This window comes from Sciurus carolinensis, chromosome 3, assembly GCF_902686445.1.
Source record: "Sciurus carolinensis chromosome 3, mSciCar1.2, whole genome shotgun sequence".
Lineage (NCBI taxonomy): Eukaryota > Metazoa > Chordata > Mammalia > Rodentia > Sciuridae > Sciurus > Sciurus carolinensis.
The window spans coordinates 160,952,888-160,974,076 of NC_062215.1; the positions used below are offsets into that span (position 1 = coordinate 160,952,888).

At 35.8% G+C, this 21,189-nt stretch overlaps 1 protein-coding gene across 3 annotated transcripts in view; it reads right to left on the minus strand.

Annotated features, from left to right (window-relative positions):
• The window catches only part of Bard1 (BRCA1 associated RING domain 1), a 90,135-nt gene that overhangs the window by 38,049 nt on the left and 30,897 nt on the right, over window positions 1-21,189 (minus strand). For all 3 annotated transcript variants that reach the window (XM_047547488.1, XM_047547490.1, XM_047547489.1), the window contains 3 exons: window positions 15,587-16,545; window positions 5,683-5,763; window positions 3,813-3,985 (listed from right to left, as the gene is read on the minus strand). In XM_047547488.1, coding sequence (XP_047403444.1) covers window positions 3,813-3,985; window positions 5,683-5,763; window positions 15,587-16,545 — 1,213 coding nt within the window. The remainder of the gene's footprint in view (window positions 1-3,812; window positions 3,986-5,682; window positions 5,764-15,586; window positions 16,546-21,189) is intronic.

The following is a 21,189-nucleotide window of genomic DNA, read 5'->3' on the forward strand; positions in this document are numbered from 1 at the left end:
GGAGCAGACAGAAGGGGAGAAAATGGAAGAATTAACTAGGATGACTATTTTCCCACTTAGTATAGCTACACTAAGTGTAGCAGGACCAAAGGAAAAAAGGTCCTATTTAAAATGGGCAGCATTCCACATACCCAGAGGATCACCAAGGAATGATCTTTTTAATTTTTTTTCTTTTTCTTTTGTACTAGAGATTGAACCTAGGGATGCTTTACCCAGCCCTTTTTATTTTCTTTGAGACAGTATCTCACTAAGCTACTTAAGGTCTCGCCAAATTACTGAGGTTGGTTTTGAACTTGAAATCCTCCTGCATCAGCCTCCTGAGTCACTGGGATTACACACATGCATTGCTGTGCCCAGCAAAAAGTGTATTTTGTTGAAAAGAAAGGCAATGAAATGGGCTCTGTTATGCAGAGGTTGGTCCCCAGGCCAAGCTCAGAAGCAGGAAGTTTGGAAAAGCAGCATGGAACCAGTCTGTATAATGACCTCAGAGGTTATCTATAATCAGGCCAGGGAAACACATGCACGTTTGTTTGTTTGATGCAAATTTCCTTAAAGAAAATAAAAAGAAAGAAAGAAAAACACGCTTGCCAATTAAGAATCCAGAGTCTGAGACAGTGATGGCTGAAAGGAAGCAAGAGCTTTAGGCAAAACAAGCAGAGTGGTGACTCCCACCATCTCCAAGTCCCAGTGTCCCTTTCCCATGGATTCCTTAGAAAATGGAGAAAAGGACAAGAACGAGTTTCCTCTACACTCAGGACGACAGTCTTTATAACACTGGCAAATGGAAAGGGGGATAAAATGGCCTTAAAAGTGCTGATACTATAAGAATTACCTTGGGTAGTCACAATCCTCAATCCTGAAAAGGTAACATACCATGGATGCCAACAGGACAAGAGACAAAGAATTCTGCCCAGGGAGCACATGACATTTATTCAAACAACAGTAACTAGTTCCTTTACCATTTAAAAAAAAAGGTATTGTTTATAGGAACTTGATTTTAGACATACTTGTCATGCTTATAGTGAAGATGGTAGCAAAAGGAGGCAATTTTTATTCTCATCTCATCTGACTTTTTATCAAAAGAGAAGAAAAAATATACCACATCTTAATGACTCTCTCCACACATAAATGTGGGTACAGACTACATTTGGCACTTGGCAGAGCCTGGGAAGGCAGACGTGATCCCTGATCTATAAAGCATACAACCTAAAAAGAAGATAATATAAAGTAAATATACCAGCACCTAAACTCTGTGACCAGGGAACCACTATAAACAAAAACAAGGAATCAAGAAAAGCAACTGAAAGGAAGTGGTATCTAAGATGAAACTCAAAGAATGAGAAACTGACTACAAAAATGAAAATTCCAGAGCAGAAGCAGAAAACATATATAAAAGCTTTTACAATAGTCTGGCACAATTTAAGTACATAAAGATTCAGAAAGGCTACAACAAAAAATACTTAAAGGGCTGGGGTTGTGGCTCAGCGGTAGAACACTTGCCTAACGTGTGAGGCACTGGGTTCGAGTCTCAACACCACATATAGATAAATTAAGGTCAATCAACAACTAAAAAAAAAAACAATTTAAATGCTTATATGAAAGCAGGATGGGAGGAACAATGGTAAGACAGACAATGCTAGAGAGTAAGTAGTGCCAGACCACCTAGGGTTTTATAAACCATATTTTGGAGTTTAAAGTTTATTTTAAAAACATCAAGAAGGAGGCAGTGAAGAGTTTTAAGTAAATACCTGATCTGGCTGAACTTGTATTTTTTGAAAGTACTCAGGCTGAAGAATGGGTAATGAATTAAAGAAAAGCAATCTGAAAAGGAGGAGGCCAGCAGGACACTGGTAAAACCAATTAGGTGAACAAGAACTACTATCAAACAAAAAGCAAAAAACCACAGGGAGAGTATTTCAGTATGATAATCAATAGTCTACAAAAGAAAATATAACAGAGACCACACTATTGTGCCCAAGGATTACATTTACATCTTCATCTGACCGCTATCTTTTATCCAATATCAATCCCATCCTCTTTTGTCGAATAAACCCTACTTCCCAAGTGCCCTATCTGTATCAACTACCTGCCCAACAGTTGAGTCACTTTGCACATGTATTTAAATTAATTAAAAATTAAAGACATTTTAAAATACAGTTTCTTGGTAGCAATAGCTAATTTTCAAGTTCCATTTTCAGTAGTTATTGGCCACTGACTGTCCAGCATTGACATAAACATTTCCATCACCACAGAAAGGTCTACTGGGCACTGCTTGGCTACACGTATACCTAAGTCTGCCACTTCACTTCAGCATATTTAAAACAGGCGCTTGTTGTCTCTGAGAAGACACCTATAAGGCAGGCCCACTCACTGTCTCATACTCATTTCTTGTATATTAATAAGTTCTCACACTGCAGTGAAGAATCATGGTGTACAATCCACAAAGACAGGCTCTGTGTTTTGGCTCATTAATTCTCACTATGCTTTGAAGAAATAGAAAAGCAGCAGGCATCACCCATGTTTTATAGGTGAGGACACCAAGGCACAGAAATTAACCTGCCTAAGGCTATAAAGTCAATAATGGAGTCACAAATAAAAGTTGGATTCCCTAACACCCTGACCAGTGCTCCATTCATTAAAGTAGTCATGGCTGATTTAAGAACCCCAGGATGGAAACTATTCAGTTTCACCTGACCCAAGAAACCATTTGCTTTATCAAATGGCTTGCTACACCCATGGGAGGGTCACATCTGTTAGGTCCTTATATAAACACAGATATCTCTGTTAGATTCACGTACACACACACACACACACACACACACACACACACAGAGAGAGAAAAATAAAATATATATATATGTATGCCCCAACCCCCAAATATCTTATGACTTGTGAAGAGAAATAAAGGCAATTAGACACACTTACTGAAACTAAAAGCACCAAGGTACGGTACATTCTTACATTATTATTTTGTTTTTCAATTATGTTAAATTGTTACCTATAAAAAATTACAACCTTGAAGCTCTGCATTTTCCAATTGTTATTTTCCTCTGTAAATAGGGTAAGCCTGACTTTTGTGTGCTCTTTCAAAACCTATATAAGCAACTGGGGCACAGAGAGGCAATTGTGGTATTTTCATTTCAACTACCTAATTAACTGAAAAGAGTAAAATAATATATAGGGAGACATGAGCCAAGTTACAGATTAAAGATATAAAATCTACATACGGCATTTGCTTGTGATACTCCTGACAATAGCAATTTTAAAATGCAGCCGCCAGCATTCACTAATGTGCCTCTGTGCCCTGACACTGCAAAACAATTTACTCAGAGCCTCATTTGAATAATGTGAAAAATCTAGGAAATAACTCAACTGCACTTGCCTAATATCTGAAATCTTATATATTTTAACTGTTGTTATAGTAAATATGCAGAAAAGGCACAAAGAAATGTAGTACTTAAACTAATTCTAAAGAATCTTGATAGCATAAATATAATTAAGTCTATAACTTTTTATAAATAAGCATGAATCAATCTACAGAATACAAACACTAAGGGAATTTGTCCATAAAATAAAGTTTCCAAAATGGATTTGACAACTGTTTCTGAAAAAATAGGGCAAATCTCCAATATGTAAGCATCATTAAAAAAAAAAAATGCTGATTTAAAATATGGAATGTAATGGTCACATTTAACTCTAGTTATGGAAAAGCAAGGAAAACATCAACTTGGGTAGAACAGTCTTTGCTTCATCATGTACCCTGATTTGGGAATACAAGACAATTAAAAGCAATATTCAAGAGGACTACTTACACTGCATTCCGGGAAGCTCCATAGGACAGTAACAACCTGACTATATCCATGTGCCCATTCCTAGCAGCATCATGAAGTGGCGAGTCATTCTGGTAGCCAGTGGTGTTCACCAATGCCTTATGCTGGAGCAGCAATTCCACTACCTTCAGGTGCCCATGATTACAGGCTTCATGCTAATTCAGTTAAAAAAGAAAAGTGGGGGTGGAGGGGTGCGATGAGGAAAAGTAAAGGATAATATAATAATGCCACACTTTATAGAGAAATAAATGGGAACCTCAGTCAGTAAATTTATCCTTACCTAAACACTCATAAAGACGAAAGGGTTGATGAAGACACTATGAATGAATCATCTTTGTGGTAAGATATATGGTAATTTAAATCTGTGCTATTTAGGTGAAAAGAAGAGCCCTAGGTAAAGCACTCTTCTTTGTTGTTTTAAAGAAAATGCAGCTTTAACCAACCAGTCCTCCTAAATTGTTCCACAATACTTTTAAAACACTATGGAAAAAAGACCTGGTATTTAACAACCAGACCATGTATAAAGGCTGAAATTCTCTAAGGCTGAAGAAAATGTACCATATCAGGTCAACACTAAATGGTGGGCCAGCACATGGACAGGAGCACCCAGCAGAGTGAACGGCCTAAGAGTTAATTACAAGACAAGTTCTCTGCTGAAGCTAGGTTGTTGGATGGCTGGTGTTAGTGATAACAGAACTAAGACACAATAGGCATTTGAAACAGCTTACTAAATAAATAACAGAACTGGTAATAATGGAATATTCAAATATGTATTACATGCAAATCTTTCCTTATGTCTAATGAGCTGCCAATAATGTCACTATATTGTATTCTTATAAATCTCTAGTATACTGTGTTTTCTTTAGCACATGTCAATTCAGAATAGGCAACATCACATTCAACATGTCTAAGTCTATATCTAGGAGAAAGGAACTCAAACTAGGCATCAGATCCTTGAAAATACTCACTGACCTTTACTACAAGTTGCCTTAGTGGTATTTAAAAAAAAAAAAAAATTAACTTTTGTTTAAAAAGTTTAACCAGCGTTTGGAATCTAAACAATAAAGTGATTATGATCCACACTAAACCCTCCCGCTTAAGAATTTGCCAAGGAAAAGTCATAAACCTTTCAACCTTTTTTGCACCTAGCCAAATAAGAGCCTCCTAATTTCTCTGCTTAACTTCTTATTTACAGGATAAAGGCAAGCACTCATTTGCTGACACTTTATACCTACGTTCAAACATCATGCTTTTGTCTTAATGTAATTAACCCATGTAGCATTTGTTTCTAAGTATTTTTATCATTTTTTCCAAAGTATTCTTCACATTGCATTTATGTTAATAATAAGCAAAGACGTAAGATACTTAATTAACATAAACAAAGCTTTCTCTGCTGCCTCTATTTGCAACTGGACAGGGTATAAGTGAGGTTAAGATAGATCCTAAGTAAGAGGCACTCCCCTGTGACCACATTCCACACTCAGTCCTTCTCATTTCTCTTTGTTCCTCAAAATTAGGTTCCATTGACATGCCACGCGGTAGAATGAAACCTGATGTTCATTAACTCTATACATTAGTTAAATTCAGCAATGTTGTGTAACTGGATTCCTAAATCTAAACATAGTCAAAAGGCAGCCAATTTCTTGCCTGTCACAATTTGAAAAGTTAGATGGAAAATAATTACTCTTATACTTGGTGAAAACATAAATTCTTCATTCTAAAACAAGAGGGTATAGGTGGCAGAGGATGATATATGGACAACATATAACTATAAACTTTAAGAACTATAAACAGAGAGAAGGAGAATAAAAAACAAGTAGATACCCAGCACCACAAACAAAACAAAAACTACCAATGGTGTCCATCCAGCATGGTCTTTAACATTCGGGTCACTTCCATTTTGCAAGAGGTATTCAACAGAAGGAACGTCACCCTAGTAGAACAATGAAAAATAAAAACACATTAAAAAAATATCAAGAAATGGGGATGCAGCTCAGAGGTGCAGTGACTGCCAAGCATTCAGGAGGCCTTGGATTCAATTTCCCAGTATTGCTAGGGGCAGAGGGAGGTATGAAGAACATAAGGAAGACACTTAGTTTTTTTTTTTTTTTTTTTTTAAAGATTCTGTCTTCTTCAAGAAAAAGTTAAGCTTAAATCTTTTCTCTAATATCTACTGCTCAAGAGCTAAGAAATATTAAGCTATGCATGTATGAATAGTCACAAGATATTGCATCATACTGTCTGTCCTTGAGTATGCAGTACAAAATCTTTATTAGCAACCCATATTCAATATTCATCTCAAGATACTAAATAAATAACCCTGGCCAAAGATCTTTTGATCATAATCAAGTTTTTAAAGCTGTCATTTCATCACTTGTGCAAAAGTCCTTTTTGAGCATACATGAAAATGATTTGAGTATTATTTAAAATAAACACTATCTGCGGCCAAGAAAACTGAGTGAAACCAATGCTAAACTGCCAAAATCCATTACTTTATTGGCACTTATTCTATTTATTCTAACACATTAATTTAGTTTATATTCACCTTATTTGCTTAAAAGTATTTTCATGGCAGAAGCAGTAGCTGTTTAAAATGGCAGAAAAGGGATTGGGAGAACACATTCAAAACAACACATGAAATAAACATCCAATCTTTATCCCCTAGTTCAAGACTAAAATCATCCCATTATCAATTAACTGAATTACAGAAGATAACTTATGACAAATCTATGATATTCCTTATAAAATCTTTCCTACCAGACAAAAGGTTTTTAATCTTTCTCTTCTCTATTTCAACACTCTGGAAATATATGCAATTATTTTATAACATCAGCTCACTGTTATAGTGAAGGGAAAAGGAAGAAAGGAATAAATAAAAACACTTTTGTAATCAAAACCTACTTTTAAAGATGAACAAGACTGAGAAGAATTAAAATAAGGCACAAGACAAGGAGAACTGAAGGCAGATGATACTAATTCCACCTTCGAGTTATTAAGACACTTTTCATTGTTAAATGATATTAAAATTAAATTTCTATCCAATTTTGAACTTTCTGTCTTATGTGTCGTGATTTAACTAAATTCTAATATAGGTGAATGGAACTCAGAAGCTGTCTTTCGAAAGAATAAATGACAGCTTGGAAATTATGTCTCTGTACTGTCAACCTTCAATGAAAGTGAACCCTGGTAAACAAGTCTGAAGAATTAATCTCAGGGACCATCTTCTGTCACTCTTTTTTTTGGGAGGTGTGGGATTACTGAAAATTGAACCCTAATCCTAGCCCTCACGCACTCAGCTAAACTAGGCCAAACTCTTACTGTTCCTTTTCCCCAAACTGAGATCACAACCCTTAATATAATATGCAAAGATATCTGACATCTATCTTTCAACTTCCTTTTTTTTTTTTCCCCAATAAAGTATTGGTCAACTCTTAAGCCTTTTTTTAAAAATCTCTAGTTGGGAGCTGAGGATGTAGTTCAGTGCAGAATGTACAAAGCCTTGGCTAGTACTACCAGAAACATCTAACTATAAAATAAAAGATATTGCCTCTTTTTAAAACAATGTCAGGCTTTAGGAAGAAAAATGGCATTTATGCAGTGGGATGAAGATAAATTCTCTTGAAATTACACTATTACAGGTCACTGCAAATATAATTAAATCAGTTCTTTTAGGATTAAGAGAGGAGAGGTACAGTGCCTAAATCCATAAAAAATCACTGATAAGAGTTTATTCTGAAGAAAGCTGAATAAATAAAAGTTACATATGATGAAAATAACATATACAATGTTGTGAATTAGTTTTGTGAAACATTTCATTAAGGGAGATGAAATCTCCCACACCCAATACTTTTTAAATTTGTGTGTGTGTGTGTGTGTGTGTGTGTGTGTGTGTGTGTGTTTTGTACCAGGATTGAACCCAGGGGCGTTCAACCACTGAACCACATCCTCAGCCCAAGCCCCCTTTATCTTCTAATTTGAGACAGGGTCTCACTAAGCTGCTTAAGGCCTGGACCTGTGATCCTCCCGAGTCAATGGGATTATAGGCACATGTGTACCACCATGCCCAGCCTAATTAATATTTTTTAACTGAGACATAGAACATAAAAATTATACTTATTTATGGGGAATGATGTTTTGGTCTATGTATACGTTACATAATGTTTAAATTCAGGTAAACATATCTATCTCCTATCATTTCTTTAACGTGAAAACATTCAAAAATTTTTTCCTACCTTTTTGAAATATATAGCACATTATCATCTTCTATAGTCACCCTATTATGCCACAGCATACCATAACTTCTTACTCTTATCTAACTATAGTTTAGCCAATACTCTTGAAATGAAAGTTTTCCTCTATTGGGATGATAATGTAGAAGTCACTAAATCCCCTAAGTATAATTAACATTTGCTTTTTTAAAAATTTATTTCTATTTCCATATTTTGGGCTACTTCTCAAGTAGAGAACCTTTAGAAGGTATCTTATAGTTTTAAAATAAATCCACATGCATCATATTTTTATTCTCCTTAATTAAAACAAAATAACCTTAAAGGTTTAATGGGTCTAAAAGTAAGCATTATATATGTTCCAAATTGACTGTCCCAGGTATAATAAAAAACATTTTCCCAAAATCCCTTAGATTGCAAATTCTGTATTTCCAGTGTGACATGTATTTAGCAACTTTTGCTCTACATCTAAGTCAGTTCCAATGAATTCAGGAACATCTACCAAGAAATAAATTTGAATTATTTTAAGCAATGCCCTGAACACTGGGGAGATGAACAGCCAGAACCATACACATTGCTTACCTTCAACATGAAAGTATCCACAAATACACACACACACACACACACACACACACACACACACAGAAACTCTCCTCAAAAGTTCCTTGCTTTGATTCCAAATAGTATTGACAAAAAAAAAAAAAAAAACACTAACCTAAAGACGTCCAGAAAATATAAACATAAGTGTTAAGTCATATGGAAAATCAAATAAAATAGAAACAGAGTGAGTCTGGAGAATACAGGAATCTCTTTTAAGTTGCCAGTTACTATTTTCTTTCATGTCACCTCCTCATATTATCAAAGGTGTCTTCTATTAACATTTCACCCCCTGAAACATATAACTGATTAGCAAACTGCTTGCTTCTTATACCCAATCTGCTTTCTCCTCCCTAGTACTTAAAAGTTTGTCATATTTTCATCTTTCTACTTTATGTAAATTTAAAGTCATGCACATAAATAAAATTATGATAATTAGATAGGGTCCAAAGTAACTGGATAAGCTTGAACTGATATGAAGTTTCCAAGAAATAAATTAACTTCTGCTTCACATTTCTTTAAATTACTTTCTTCTCTAGAAGAATATTGAGTAAGAAGCACTTGCTCTTATTCCACATAACTTAGAATAATAATTGAGGTTTCCTAAAACCACAGCCAAAAGGAAAAAAAAAATCATCTAAGCAAAGTATTTACAAAGGCTTATAAGAAATTTTAAATAGATTTGGCATTTTCAAGTAATACTGTAAAGGCTAAAAATAAGGGAGTATATGTCCACTGAATTTTTATAATGCTAACATTTCAATGAAAGGAAAAATTCTTCACATATTCTCACATATTGCAGACATGTACATATTTTAGTAACAATAAATTAACTTTCCAAAAATACAAACAAAATTATTTTTTTATAAAGGTTAATTCTTCTATAATATCACTAATAAAGATCCTCATAAAAGCAAGGTTAATTCTTCTATAACATCACTAATAAAGATCTTCATAAAAGCAGTAGAGAACATTACAATTAAGTACAATAAAAATTACTTACCCAGAAAATAATACAAAGAGACAAACATCATTACCCTATGTACATGTATGATTACGCAAATGGTGCAACTTTACTTCGTATACAACCAGAGAAACAACAGTTGTACCTCATTTGTGTATAATGAATCAAAATTAAAAAAAAAAAAAAAAAAAAGAGTAAGGTGGTAAGGTATCCAAACATTCAAACTAAGGAAACAACATAAGCAAAAGTCATGTTCAAGGTATTTATTACAGTTTATTATGTTTGTAATACATAATGCAGCTGAGGAAGTAAGTGGATAAAAGAACATTTCCTGAAGAGGCAAATAATGAAAGGATATATATACTAGTCAATAAAAAGCACTTTATATTATAAATAATGGTCATCCATTGAAGAGTTTTAAGTAGGCAAATAATATGAAAAAGACCAATAGAAGCCAGTATAGGGGATAGATAATGAGTAGATCAGAATATTTTACGTGGTGAAGGAGACAAAGCAATCTGGGACAGTTTCTCCATTCCTAGCTTTCCCAGAACTGACCATGACTTAGTGGGTGAGTATTTAGATACCTCTAACCCTTGGAAAATAAGCATCCCACAGATTTTTAAAGATAGTACCCATAAACCCCTGTTACATGCCTGGTATGCCAGCCTTCAGAATCTAGAGTAGCAATTCAAGTCTACTTCTTCTACATGCATTTTGTTTTCATTTTAAAATTTCACTTATGCTAAACAAAGACATGACTAAGTGAAATAAGCCAATCCCAAAAAAAACAAAGGCCAAATATTTTCCCTGACAAGTGGATGATGATACATAATGGGGAAGGGGGGGGGTGAGAAAAGAATGAAGGAACTTAGACTACATAGAAGGAAATGAGAGGGAGGAGAGGGCAGGGGTATACAGGATGGTGGAATGAGACAGACATCATTACCCTACGTACATGTATGATCACACGAATGGTAGGAATCTACATAGTGCACAACCATAGAAACAAAGTTATACACCGTTTATGTACAATGAATCAAAATGCAGTCTGTAAAAATAAAAAATAAAAATTACTTATCAGCATGGTTAAACTTTTCCACACAAAGAAATTGACCAGGTAGCTAAAACTTCTCCTTTCAGCAATTACACGTTCTCTCTTTTTTTTTTTTTCCGACTTCATTTTATGTTCATGGTGTGTGCAAACAGCTGCAATTACATGTTCTTTTAAAAATAAAATTAGCCATGTAGGATGGCACTCTAAAATATGTTGAACACTTCTCTAGTTTCTTGGAATTTACTTAATAATTTCATTTAAATGATTCTGACCTACTCAATTACAATAAATCACTAGTATTACAAAAGCAGACTTACACATGAATGATGAGAGACTCACTAGAAGAGGCGAATACTAACTCTAAGGTGTTCCAAAAATTAAAATTGTGAACATATCACAGATACCACTTTGCCTTCATGTCCTTTACTTTTCCATGAAGCTGGTATGAAGGACATATAATAATGATGTGACTTATTAGTATAATGAGTTACAAAGTTGAACCCAGAAGGAGACACCTCCCTAGGGATTTGCTTGACTTTACCCAGCAGATCTCCACTATCTTTGTTATAGTCTAAGCACATCTTGCGTTTATGTTGCTTTCAAACTATAACCTATTATGTCTGAGTCACAAACACATCATGGAATGCCAGCTTCGAGTCATTCTATCTCACATAAGTTCAGTGCTGTGGCGTGATTTACAAGTAACCACGGTCATGTTAAGAATCTGTGCCACAGAACCTGGCATGAGGACAATGTTTTCTCCAGTATTCACAAATTCTCAAGCACTACTATGTCACCACATAATAAAAAATGAGAAAGTTTTCTCTATATCCTTAGTATTTTATCTTTTACTATATCAGGATAATGAACAATATGAGTATTAATTTCTCATAACATGTTCTCAACAGCAATTTAAGGTATAAGAGGCAGAAATTCAAATAGGAACATGGGTTATAATGATACTTAAATAAGAAAAGGATTATAGAATTATGGGGGGTGGGCAGAGAAAAGTCAAGTTTTAACTCATGTCTAATTATGCTGGCTGTCATGAAAGTATAACAGGAAAGTGGTACAAGAAATTAGGGAGCTGTTGTGTGGTTCCCCAAAATGACCACATCCCAATTCCCAGTGCCTGTGAATATGTTAGCTTACATAGAAAAGGAACACTGCAATGTGACTAAAGGTGTGGACCTTGAGAAGGGGGATTAGTGTGCACTGTCAAGATAGCCCCAATCTAATCAGTTTGTAAGAAAGCACAGAACCTTTCCTGGCTACATCAGAAAGAGAACAAGTGAGAAGGACTCAGCCTGCTATTGCTGAATTTGAAGACAGAGGAAGAGTACCACCAACTAAGGAAATTACAATGCCTGGAACCTGGGAATAGCCCTCCGCTGAAGACCAGAAACCAGAATCTCTGCTGTACCACAGGAACTCTGTGGTTCCTGCCAAGCACCCAAATAAGTAAGGGACAGATCTTTCACTACAGCCTCCAGTAACACAGGTGACAGACTCATTTTAATCTGATGAGACTGATCCCAGATTTCTGACCCAAAAGAACTGTAAGAAAGTTAATTTGCACTGTTTTCTGTCACGAACATTTGCGGTGATTTGTTACAAGGAAAACTAACACAAGTGATCAGAACGAGAAAAGACAAAGGGTATGGCCAAAGATGATGCCTAGAGGTAGGTTTGGGACAAGATATTGAACAATGTTAATGTTAATAAGATTCTGACACTCAGAGATCATTCTGGAAAGCCCGAACTGCAGCAGGGGAACCTAACCAGCCCAAGAGAACGGTACAACTACTGCTACAATCTGTGCCCTCTCAGACACATACCAAGCAAGCATGCACAGGGCAACCACACCTCCTGAACCCAAGAAAACTACGTGGAACTATGAAAACTGCAAGTCTACCAATATGCTTTAGGGAAAAACAACAACCAAGAAAAAGCTTATCTTTTGACAGCACAAGACCGATACTTTCCTTTATTTGCTTTAGCTGCCTTAAAGGTCACCAAATCTAAATTCATTATGCAGCGGCAACACTTTCCTCTTTCCCTGCTCCTTGTTCCATTTTATGGTGGCTTTAACTTTAAAGCCCCTTCAAATCCTTTTTGAAGTAGGTGGGTATAAAACATAACTGAGGTAGTGGAATTACAATATTTGGTTTTCTACTACACCCAGATTGTTCACTCTTGGCTACAAATGAGAAAATCAGGATAAGAAGTTGAAAATTATTTCTAAAAAGATAAATATACTGACAAATTCATTATTTTGCTTTGTTTTTCCCAAGCATTTGTCTGACTGAAGATCAAACTTAGGTGGGGGTACACATTCCATTCACAGTAAAAAAAAAAACTATTTAAAAAAAAAACTATTGTTAATTCGTGATTTGAAAACAATACAAAAGAATAAACTTTTCCAAATGTACTACATTAGAACCTGCTAACTTATGAGAAAAACAGTATTTGATAATTTAAGTTCAAAAGAACAAAATGGGTAAATCTAATTCTGGCAAGATTCTAAGTAAGCTGACAAAACTCACATGAAGCAATCATGAACATATCAACCAAGAAAGGATTATGCCACTAATTTTTCTCCATCTTAATATTCTATGGTAGCTTTTTTTCCATGCCTGGACCAAAAGAACACAAACTATGGCTTGTGGCCCAGTCACCTGACTTTTCACATAATGTTTTATTGGTCTATATATTGTCCATGGCTGCATTAGCTCTAGGTTAGAAGAGCTGATCAGTCATGACATAGATCACATGGCTTGTAAAGCTGAAAATATTTACTCTACCTCCTTAAGAAAGGTTTATTAAAACGAGTACAGTGGAATATACCTATAATCCCAGTTATTCAGGAAGTTTGCAAATTCGAGGACAGCCTGGGCAACTTAGTGAGAATCTGTCTCAAAATAAAAAATGGCTGGGTTGGAGTCATGGCTCAGTGGTAGAGCTCTTGCCTAGCATATGTGATAGCATCACATCACATAAAAAATAAATAAATAAAATAAAGGTATTGTGTCCACCTACAACTAAAAAAGAATATTCAAAAAAATAAAATGAAATAAAAAATTAAAAATGGCTGACAATGTAGCTCAGTTGTAGAACACCCCTACGTTCAGTGCCCAGTATCACGGGGGGATGGGGAGTGGGGGGAGAAGAGGAAGAAGAATAAAAGGGGAAGGCAGTTTAACAAACCCCAGACTAGACCCTAGGCTCAAAATAACCTCATTAAAAAAGAAAAATTATTCTTATAATCAGAAGAAAAATTCTCTACAAACATAAGTGGATGCTTGCCTGGTGGTCTGAAAATTTCCAAAACACGAAACATAAACCCCTAAAGCAGCCTACATTCTTACCTATTGGTAAGAAAAATGAGCAAAAAACACTATTACACTAATCACTTATGTCTATGAAGCACTGACAACACTATAACATTAAGATTATAAAAGCTTATGTTCATACATAATATGCATACATATAACAAAGATAACCCAAAAAATCCTGATTTTATAAGTCATGCCTTGCAAAAATCAAAATAAAACATAACCAGAGTAAACTTCAAAAACCTTGAGTTGCCCTAATTTAGAACTAAGCTCCACATACTTTTCCTATCACTTGCAAGAAATCAGAGCCATCTATAGACTATGGAGCTTACTACCCCCTTTCATGGGCAGTACTTAGTCAACACAAGTGTACCTCATGCTTAGAAAGCAGACAAGGTTCCAAAGAACAGCACTGCCTCCCAGGTACTGAGGCAATAATGAGAGAATTAACTTGATGAATGGGATAGTAAAAGAAATGGCTGACTATGGGGCACAGGTAGATCCTTTGCGGCAAACTTCAGAAGTTTCTTTTAAATTTTTTTTAATTTTTTACTTTCTGGTACTAGGGATTGAACCTAGGATGCTTTACCACTGGGTCACATCTCAAGTCCATTTTATTTATTGAGACAAGAGCCGGGCTGGCCTGGATCCTCCTGCCTCAGCCTCCCAAGTCACTGGGATTAAGAATGCATCACCATGCCCAGCAGTAGAGCCATTTCTGATAGTCAAATGCCTAGGGTGACTTGACAAACATACAGACCACATGTTTCAACCTTCTAGATTTTGGCAGCATCCACAAAGAACATCAAGCAGAGACAGAAGCTTGTCCCCTCCCACACAGCCTCCAGTTCTTTTGCTAGGTAAAACTATCTAACTACCAATAACTTAGCTATTGTTCATATTCATAAAGCCTGGGAGGAATGGTTAAACAAGATGATGAAAACTGAACAAAAACTAGACAACAGCAAAAGCACTTGGCAAAGTAGAAGCTACAATACTCAAATACTAGTTTTCTCCTATAAGATCATACTTACCAGATGCAAAGATCACTGCTGTAATTGAGGTGGAGAGACAGTCCCTGTGAACTTTACTTCTCTAGTTCTGAATAAGTATCATATCTGCAGTGGGTTAAATATCCTAGTAATCTTACGGTATTTTGCACAAACCCCAAAGAAATTGTCCTATTGTTGGTCTTTGCTGTAGTTTGAGTCTTCAATGTCCCCCAAAAGTCTATGTGTTGGAACCTTGGTCCCCAGCATGATGGTATTGGAAGGTGATGGAAACTTTAGGAGGTGGGGTCTAGTAGGAGATCTTCAGGTCATTGTGGGTGTGACCTCGGAGGGACAGTGAGATCCCAGCATCTCCCTTTTCCTCTCTTTTACTTCCCAGCCATGAGGTAAAAAGCTCTGATCCACCACACATTCCCAACATGACATGAAGCCACAGACTGAAACCTCCAAAACTGAAAGACCAAATAAACCTATCTTTGTAAGTTGATTATAGCAGGTTGTTATAAAAACAGAAAAATGCCTAACACAATTTCACTCCAAGATTACATTTCAGAGTAACCATCCTACCTTGATAGAAGCAATATGAAGCAAAGTTTCTCCTCTATGGTTTCTTTTCCCAACCATAAGGCTACTGGGCGACAGCTTCACTGCAGAAGGGCTCAACATCATTCGTCTATAACTTGAACAGTTGAGTGTAGACGGTGGTGTACATGGTGAAAGGCTAATAGAGTCATCTGATATATTACTGTTTCTCCTCTTCATCGTGTCATCAGCTTCAAGTTTGCTAGAAGGTGGTGAGGAACAGTCAAGCAATGGGATATTTTCTGAGAGCACTGTTTGCTTAACAAAATCTCCACTGATGCTTGGAATGCTGCTTTTACATCTCTTAGAAAGAGAGCCAGAAGGTCTGCTGCAACATCCACGTTTGACAGGGGGACCTGACAGTAAAGCTGCCTTAGTTATAAGATCACTGTCACGGACCTTCTCCTCAGGAGTCATCTCACTCTTCCTCTCAGGGTCTGGAGACTCGATATGCTCAGCCAATGGTAAAGAGACCTCTGTTAAGCTTCCAAAGCATTCAGATTCAGTTCCAGAGCCACTTGCTAGTAAGTCTATTTCACCATTTATCTGTGGGCTAGTGATAACCGATGGTTGGCTACAGAAGGATACCAGTTTTTCCTTAAATTCCTCTTTGGAGTCAAGTTCACCAGCTTCTTTTTCTGACTCTAAATTCCATTGTTGGTTTATTTCAGCTAAAGTTTTCTTTTTTTGCTTCTTTGCAGATGTCGCAGAAGCCTTTTTAGCCCTCTTAGGAACAACTACAGGAGGACTTGAAGAAACAAATTCATACATTGAGGTTTGCTGAGGGGCTTCATCTTTTATTTTTTGAGGCTGGGTTTGCACTGAAACTTTACTCACAACATATCTGACTTTCTTGCTTCGAGGACTAAACCACATTTTTATTGATTTCTTCTTGTTTTCCAAATCATTAAATAAACTTGTTCTAGATGTCTCTTCTTTCAAATCTGATAGAAAAAGGAAAAAGATCTGTTATAGGGACTAATCTTTCCCATCTTGAGCACCCAAAGAATTTTGTTTATAGTTCTTCTAAGGTGTGTAAACTTTTGTGTACCTCTTTCTCACTCCTAGACTATGGACTCTCTGAGAGCAGGCAGACACTCATCTGACACACACTTACTGAATCCTTCTTTGTGCCATACACTATTCTAGAAACTGGAGGTAGAACAGAGAACAAAACATGGCCATATGTTCCACTTAGAAAAGACAGAAAAATAAGTGAAACACACAGTATGGCAGAAGGCAGTAAGAGATATGGAGGGAAATAACACTCACAAAATAGAGAAGCATACAACCAGATGTGGAGGTACACACCTGTAATCCCAGAGACTTAGGAGACTAGGGCAGGAGGATTGCAGGTTCAAGGTCAGCCTCAGCAACTTAGCAAGACCTATTTCAAATTAATAACTGAAGAAAATAAGACGGGGGGGAAGGATGAGGAAAAAAAGAAAAAGTAAAGGAGGAAAGGACAGATGTAGGATTTAATAAACAGAAGATAATAATTAGTGCTTAATTTTTTAAAAATTGCAAATAACAAACTAAAGGAAGATCAAGGGAAATTCTCTACAGATATAGAAAAAAAAATTGATAAAATTCAACACTATTTCTTTCTTTTCTTTTTAAGACTCAATACAAAAGCTAAAACCAGACTATCACATGAACTAGTCATCCCACCTCTGGGTATATACCCAAGAAAATAAAATCAGTACATCAAAGAAACGTCTCACTCTCATGTTTCTAACACACTGTTCACAAGAGTTAAGATACAGAATCACCCAAGAAGCATCTACCCACAGACAAATGGATAAAGAAAATACAGTATACATACACAGTGAAATATTTTTCAACCATAAAAAAGAGAGAGAGAGAGAGACCTAGTTATTTGGTAGAAACATGAATGGAACTAAAAAATACTATGTTAAGTGACATAAGACAGGTATTTAAAAAAAAAAGTGTTCTCATTCGCACAAATAAGCTAAAAAAGTTGAGAAGCAGAAAGCAGAAGTTGTCACTAGAAAGTTAGTAAGGATAGAGGTGTGAAGGTAGAAGGAGGTCGGTTAAGGGTATCAAATTATTATTAGATAGGAGGAATAAGGTTTAATATTCTACAGCACAGTAGGGTGACAACAGTTAGAAGAAATTTATGGTATATTTCATGAAGAACTAGAAGGGTTTGAAAAATTCCAAAAATAAATGATAAAAGTTTAAGGAAATGGAAATACTGGTCAGGTGCTCAGGAGGCTCAGGAGGCTGAGGCAGGAGGATCGTGAGTTCAAAGTCAGTCTTAGCAAAAAGTGAGGTGCTAGAGCAACTTGGTGAGACCCTGTCTCTAAATAAAATACAAAATAGGGCTGGGGATGTAGCTCAGTGGTTGAATGCCCCTGAGATCAATCCCCAGTACCACCCCCCCAAAAAAAGAAAGAAAATGGAAATACTAATTATCCTGATTGGATAAGTACACATTGTATGCATGTACTGAGTTATCACACAGTACCACCAAAATATGTACAATTTTAACAAGTAAAATAACTTTGGAAAAATAGGAGTAAACCTTAATGTAAACTATAGACTGGATGAGAATAATGTATCAACCAAGTTCACGAATTACAACAAATTCACTACTCTAATGGATGTTGATAATAAGGTAGACTATGTATGAATGGGGGCAAAAGGGATATGAGAACTCTGTACCTTCCCCTTAGTTTTGCTGTAAACTAAAATCACTCTACAAAGTTTTTAAAATATTTTTTAACAAAATAGCCGAGCAAATTAGTAACAGAACTTCTTCAGCTGCTTTTACAATATAAAATATATCTTTTCTTCGCAATAAGACTGAGGGAAATTCACAATGCCTCATCTGGACTGAAAAATCTCATTCAATCATTCAGTCAGTCATTAAATATTAATTGAACATCTACTATTTGCCAGAGACTATTCGAGGCACTGGGGATATGTCAGGAAAGAGAGGAAATTCTTTCCTTTATGCATTTTATGGGTCTAATAGAAAAAGAAAAGAAACAGAAATCTAAGTAAAATTTATAGGAGTTTAAAGTTAATAAGTTTATAGAGTATGAGGGACAGTATCAAAAAATGTGACAAATTTATTGAATGAATTTGTGCCTAAAAGACTATAGTAAAAGTTTTTCCTACCCAACAAACTGTACAAACCATCTACTTTTCCGATTCTGAGAGCCAACTCCCTTTTGTCTTACTTTGTTTTTGCCTTTGATACCATTCATTTTCTTTAACAACAACAACAACAAAAAACTCTTACGTCTGGTGGTAGAATGTTCCCCTAGCATGCAGAAGGTGTTCCATAACCAACACCACCAAAAAACAAATAAATTCCCCTTAAAAAGTCCCTCTTCCTTGACCCCCACCCATACTCACATAGATAAAACTAACCCAGGTCAGGCAGCACAGTAGTGAATACAAGGACAATGCCCAGTAAATCCTGATGAATATATTCTTTGATATTCTCTTCAAAATTTAAATGTATTTACATAAGAGACATTAGAATTAATTTTAAGGCTGCAGTTGCAGCTCAGTGGTAAAGTATGTATTTCGCATTCCTTTAAGATATATTTTAAGTGTCTAGTTAAGAAGTTTAAAAAAAAGGAAACTATCTGATGTTTTCCTCCTCAGGTGTCATTTCTCATTCAAACCAAGAATTCTGTTAAAAAAAAAAAAACACTCATATTATTGAATCAAAGAGAAAAAAAATGTTTTTAATAGAACGGAATTCTAAACATAAGGTTCTTTATGAAGAAGCCAACAGTCATACTAGTGCATCCTAAGGATTGTGCAATGTGCTAAGTAAAATTTTCAAATGGGCTTATTTTTACGAACTTGTTACTCTAGAGACACAAAATGCTTTTAATTTTTAAATTGTTTTTAAGAGTAACTTTCTTTTCAATGTTCTAACTTTTATGGTTTAGATAAGAGGTTCCCCACTCCAAAGCTCAGAGGTAAATTCAATAGTTCAGCCAGTCATGGTGGCATATACCTGTAATCCCTGTTGACTTAGGAGGCTGAGGTAGGAGGATTGCAAATTCAAGGCCAGTATTAGCAAGTTAGCAAGGCCCTAAGCAACTAAGGGAGACCCTGTCTCAAAAAAAAATTTAAAAAAAAAAAAAAAAAAGGGCTGGGAACTTGGCTCAGCAGTTAAGCACCTTTGGGTTCAATCCCCAGTAACAAAAGTAAAAATAAAAAATTTAAAATTTAAAAAAAGTTCAGAGGTAAAAAGATTGGCTCACAAGAGCCTAAAGTTAATCAGTGCATTAGTATTGGCTCATACTATTAACTAGGTGGTAACTGTAGGCAGATAAGGTGTGGCTGGAAGAGGTGGGTCACTGCAGGTGTGCCTTTTATATTCTGTCCCCAGTAAACAGAGTTCTCTCTCTCTGCTTCCTGATTGTCATGTCCTGAGCTGCTTTCCTCTCCACACCCTTCCATGGTGTTCTGCCTCACCTCAGGCCCAGAGCAATGCAGTTGGCCATCTATGGACTGAGACCTCTGAAACCATGAGCACCAAATAAACTTTTCCTCCTCTAAAACTCTAGAATTATTCTTGTTAGGTCTTTTGGTCACAGTGGCAAAAAAAAAAAAAAAAAAAAAAAATACAACAGACTACAACATTCATGTCTTAAAATATTACAAAAGTATATTATCAAGTAGTTTTACTTTCTTCTAATCACTCTTTATTCATAGAACCCTATGTTTTATGGTTTATCAACTTAAAATTATTAATACACCAGCTGGGCACAGTGGTACGTGCCTATAATCCCAGCAAATTAGGAGTCTAAGGAAGGAGGATCGCAAGTTCAAGATCAGCCTCAGCAACTTAGCAAGGCCCTACACAACTTATTAAGAACCTGTCTCAAAATAAAAAAAAAATAAAAAGGACAGGAGATGTGGCTCAGTGTAAAGTGCCTCTGGATTCAATCCCCAGTACCAAGAAAAAAAAATTAATATACCAGAAGATTATTCACAATCATCCAAAGTTCAAAGTCACTTCTTTTGTCTGTTTTTAACCTTGTAGTCCTTGAATACAAAAGTTCCATCTTTATAGATAGAATTAACAAGCAAAAGGTAAGAAGAAATGGAAAATACTAGATTTTGAGAAATAATTACACTTTAACTTCGTAGAAATTTCAAACCTATGCAGATCTAACAAAAAAAATGAAACAAAAAACTATATACTCTAAAACAGCCACCACTTCCTCCTCGTAAAATGGAAGCATTACACTGAAGACAGAAAACCAATAACTCAACTAGATGCAGAATTATGTATATGAATAAAGATAGACCCTCCTACCCCTGCTATCATTTTTTTATTTATTTTGTGGTCCTAAGAATTGAACCCAGTGGCACTCTACCACTAAGCTACACCTCTAGTCCTATATATATATTTTTTATTTTGAGACAGGGTCTTAAGTTGCACAGGCTGACCTTGATCTTGTGATATTCCTCAGTGGTTGCAATTACAGGCATGTACCATAGTGCCAACACAAGTGTTTTTAATATCATAACTGAACATCACCTGGTCCACAAAGTGTTACTGAGACAGGATCTTGGAACTAGAAACAATC